Below are 4866 nucleotides of genomic sequence, written 5' to 3' on the forward strand. Positions count from 1 at the left end.
CCCTGGGGGGCGAGGGGCCTAGCCGGAGTTTTTCATCTTCGTCCTGGGATGTCGAGCTATGATATACCTGATTCCAGGCTCTGGGTTTCTCAATGTAACTAGACCCAAACAAATCCCACAGAACCATACCAACTCAACAATCTAAAAGCTGAATGTACATGGTGATTCAAATCCCATGCCATGTAAACCCCACTTCATATGGTACCCCAATAAGCAACATAATCACCATCAAGAGTCTTCCACAAAAATGGTGCGTGCAAGGGTTTAAAAACCCTTAGCAGTAAAAGAAGAGCACCAACCACTTGCAGCAATGAGATTCATCTATCTCCACAACAATACAGGCCGCCCAACGACCTAACCACATGATTTATGTACCAAATGCCAGAAAACAATTCATAATGTTCTCTCAGCAGCAAAAGAAGAGCACCAACCACTCGCATTATTGAGATTCATCATCTCCACAACAATACAGGCTGCCCAACCACCTCCAGCCCCATGATTTATGTACCAAAAACCAGAAAATAATACATAATGCTCTCAATCTCTCAATTAACCATCTTAACTACTAAATGAAAACTAGGAACATACAGTGAATATAACCAGATCCAATTGTGAAATTTGATAAAAAAAAATTTAATTTTTTAATGCTTAAATATTTATAGAGCCATTGGTTTTAAAGCATGAAACCAAGCATGTAGATCACCATCAGAAAGGTCAAATTAAAAAAATAATAATTATTTTTTTATGCAAATTGTGGTTTTCAGTTCTCATATTCTAGTGACTATATATATATATACCGTGTTCCCTTACCCATATTTTTTGGAATTACCTGTACTACCCATGCCCAGGTGACACAGGAAACCATGCATACCCATGAAATTAAAAGGAATATCCACACAAAAAAACTGATGAAAGTAATGGATTAAGGTTTTACAGGATGCAAACAGTGCCAACAGAAACCGACACTGGTCTGCATTGAAGGTTTTAAATATCAGTCGAGCAATTTAAACTGGCCACTTTCTTATTTAGTCTTTGTGTGCATGGGCATCCAACGGAATGAACGGCGCTGCATGTCTATCTGCCTTTGATCCTGTCTTGTGATCATAGTATTCGACCACCGCAGCCCCCGCCAGCGCAGCCAGTGTCAAAGCTTGGGCGTGCAACCTGCAACAACCACAGAAAAGTTATTATAGGTTAAGCTTGACCGGTTAAACCATGTTATCAGTAAAAAATTTCATAATGTGATATTAGCCAAGGCTCAAAATTACACACAGAATCGTTATCAATAACATCTAAATATTGACTTTTAAAACCATAAGTTTCGTGAGCAACAAGCATTTTACCCAGGCATAGAGGTGGGGGTGCAGAATGAGTTGAGTAGCTTGAGCTAGTTTATTTATTAAATGAGAGTTAAATATAAGCTCAATAAAGCCCAATTAAGCTTGTTCATTGTATGTAGGCTTGTAAGAATATGCCTTCTATTGGTTGATCAATAATGCAGCAGATATGTTTGGTACAGAGGTTTCATCAGTTGCTTTGAAAATAGGGGTAAGGATGCGAGTATGCCCTCTTAAACACGTTTTAAAAAAAAAATGTATTTTTATAATAATTCAAGCTCAGCTCAAGCTTTTAGTTGTGAGCAGAGCGCAAGCTTAGCTGGGCTCCCCTGAAGCAAGCTTGAACGCTCAAGCTCAAGGTCGGCTCCAGCTAGAAAAGCCAGAAGTGCAGCATTTCCAAAGTGCCCATCACACTTTCCATATGCTTTCCATTCACCATACATAAATTTTTGTATGAACACATTTCCCATGTTCAGGAAATGCACTAACCAAAATATTCTTGGTTCACTTTCTAGTTTGATTCTCGTTTCAAGCTCGACCAACTTCAAGAGTCTTAGAGCGTATACTTATTTCATATATGAATGGAGCCAAATTGAGAACTTAACTTTAACCCTGCATAGCAGATCCAATGTTCTTTAGGTCTATTTTTCTACTTGACATGGTACAGAAAATGATACCCTGTGCAGTTTACACGTACTCAATAGAATTAGATTTATCAAATGAAACAAGCTCTTTGATCAAAACCCCTTATCAACTGCAGAACTTTTCCAACAGCATCCCAACATAATGTATTAAAACCAAAGGCCGGTTCCGACCCCATGCCTCTTCTCAACAGTATGTGGAGATGGCACACGCCAGTCAAAACTCAAAAATGTTCTCATTTCATCAGCAAGTTCACCCTTATCCAGACATATTTTTTCAATAGAACCAAATAACAAATTATAACATACAATAACAACAAAGAAAACGACACCAATCAACAAATTCCCAGACAAATATATAAGGATGAAGCAGAAGGTATGCATTGTTCTCAAGAATTTAGCAGAGGAATCTCCGAAGATTGAACTAATAGAGTGGTACAAGAAACGAGCCGATTACCAACTTCTTCCAGCAACAATTTTCTTGTCAATAATTCGCCATCAATCATAAAAACCCTTTTTTCACGAAAACCTTCTAAATATATTCAATTTTCACCTTCCAACGGGATGATTCACACCCAAAAGGCCATATATAAACCATTCCACACACACACAAAAAAAAACATCATCCCTCATCCAACAGACGATCTACATAAACCACCATTAAATCCCCAAATTGATTCCACCCATATCAAAGAGAATATCAACACTGCAAATACCCAAATCGAACCATCAACTCTATTTTTTCTTTCTGGGTCTAAAATTGACCCCAAATAATTAATAGCAAAAAGAACCCAAAATAAACATACTGTATTTGCCTCCAATTACCAAACCACAGCTATAACAAGAACAAAAAAGAAATTTCCCAGAAAAAATCATATCCCAAATAACAAAAAAAACTGAATTGGTTAAGATAAAATACCTAGCATGGATGATCTTGACGCTAGGTTTCATGTTGGGCTGAGACCAATTGTACGCGATCGAACCCGCTAGTCCGCTCAACCATAGAGTTCCTACCATCCCCAAGAGAGAGAGAATTCAGCGAAATTTTCCCAAAAACGAACCCGAAAAAATGGATTTGAAGAAACAAAACAAGATAAAATAACAAAAGAATCCGAAAAGAAGAAGAAGAATGAAGGAAGGAAAAACAACCATACCAACGGTTCGAAGCTTGTGCTCGACGACCCATTTCCTCAGAGACTCAAGACTGCTCCTTCCTTCTTCCGCCATTGTATGCTACACAAACTCACCACACAACAAACGCGCGCGCGAGAGAGAGAGAGGCTTTCTTCTTTCGATAACCAGTTTTGACAGAAAACCTCGTCGGACCGACGCGCGTTTTTTATATTAGAAAGAGAGAAGAAAAGAGTAGTTTGTATTCCTCAACTAACTTTTCACTAACTGACTAATATGCCCCTCTCTTTCATCACATGTACGTTTGTGCCAACATAGCCGACTGCCTCTCTAATTTTTTTAATGGTCTATCCGTGTGCGGCATGACGATCACCCTTCATCCTGAAGATGTACGGTGGTCGATACGGGTCTGGGTTTTTTATGTGAAGGATCAAATCCGATATGGGTATGGAGCAAAATCCCAATCCCAATCCCAATCAGATCTTGTAAGCTCTGATTGCCTTGCTGAACTTGAATCCATGTCGTCAAACCATATTCCAGGAAGGGAAATAGTTATGGTAAGCGATGAGTGAGAGGGAAGCGGATAAGTGAGTGAAGTGGGATTCGTTTTGGAAGCGACAGTTCAAAGGGTGTGAGAAAAAAAAAAAAAAACATGAAAGAAAATAAAAGAGAAACAAGTGGGAAGGAAGGAAAAAAGTGAAAATAAATAAATAATAAAATGAAATTTCAGAGAAGCGCACTTCCGGGAACTATGGGCCAAACCATGGCAAAAAAATATGAGATTTTCTTAGCAAAAAGAAAAACTCATGATAAATTAGAAAATTCCTACTTTTGTTTGGATTTCACATGAAAATATCAGCATACATTGAATTTGAAAAAATGTCTAAATAAAGAAAATTTTGATTTTCTTGTATACAGTAGCTGGAAGTGTTGTGGTGAATCACACGCAACATATCTTGGTATTGTGTCGTATCCTTTAATAACGTATCCTTGTGACACAGCACAAGAGCGCACTGTTGCATTAAGGGTGGCCATCGGGTCAGTTGCCAGAAATAGAAAAGTCAAGTTTGACTAGACACGTGGGATGCAAGATGAAGTTGCTTAGCACACCCTTAAAATTGTGGATTTGAATTATGATCCACCATGATTCGACCCGTATCCGACCCGAGAACCAGAGGCCGTGTTTGATGGATTCATCTGCGTTGGCATAAAATCGACGGAGATTTGAAAGAGAGGGATAATCGTGTGGCGGAGATTTGCGCGTTGTTGCGACGCCGCGCTTTTGTAAAAAGAAGGTAATATGGTCAATATGCCAAATACAAAGGAGAATCTTGTAATCTCGGTCAAATCCAGCAGCGCCCTGGGTTAAAAGATCGGTGCGGTCAAACCACGTTCTGTAATCTGGGGCGGATTGCGGTTTTGTTGGCCAGGCCCATGGTTTTTGAATTCTTTAAGGAGGCCTGTCAAGTGGTCGGGTCGTACCCGATATTGATCCAGCAGTATTAGGTAGGACTGTCAACGAATCCGAACTCATAACCCGAACTCACCCAAATAACAAATTATCAGGTTCGGATTTTTCCGGGTCATGGAAATAAAATTCCAAACACAGATCCGTATAATTTTAAAAGTCTAGTTTTAATTAAAAATACATATAAATCAGTTGAATCTGGTTAGGTAGGGTACCTAAAAAAATCATAACCCAAACACGGCTGGAATATTGCTCGGATCGGATGGGAGTTCCAGTCTGGATATTATTC

At 39.0% G+C, this 4866-nt stretch overlaps 1 protein-coding gene across 1 annotated transcript; it reads right to left on the reverse strand.

Annotated features, from left to right (window-relative positions):
* Window positions 1-891: 891 nt before the first annotated feature.
* On the reverse strand, window positions 892-3289 carry LOC149839293 (uncharacterized). The gene is made up of 3 exons (XM_090002433.1): window positions 3133-3289; window positions 2898-2988; window positions 892-1164 (listed from the first exon to the last, which is right to left on the reverse strand). The coding sequence occupies exons 1-3, from the start codon at window positions 3203-3205 to the stop codon at window positions 1026-1028; spliced, it is 303 nt and encodes a 100-aa protein (XP_089858559.1). The 5' UTR covers window positions 3206-3289; the 3' UTR covers window positions 892-1025.
* Between the last annotated feature and the right edge of the window lie 1577 nt (window positions 3290-4866).

The sequence above is a fragment of the Nuphar pumila genome, chromosome 4, assembly GCF_984573655.1.
Source record: "Nuphar pumila chromosome 4, dmNupPumi1.hap1.1, whole genome shotgun sequence".
Lineage (NCBI taxonomy): Eukaryota > Viridiplantae > Streptophyta > Magnoliopsida > Nymphaeales > Nymphaeaceae > Nuphar > Nuphar pumila.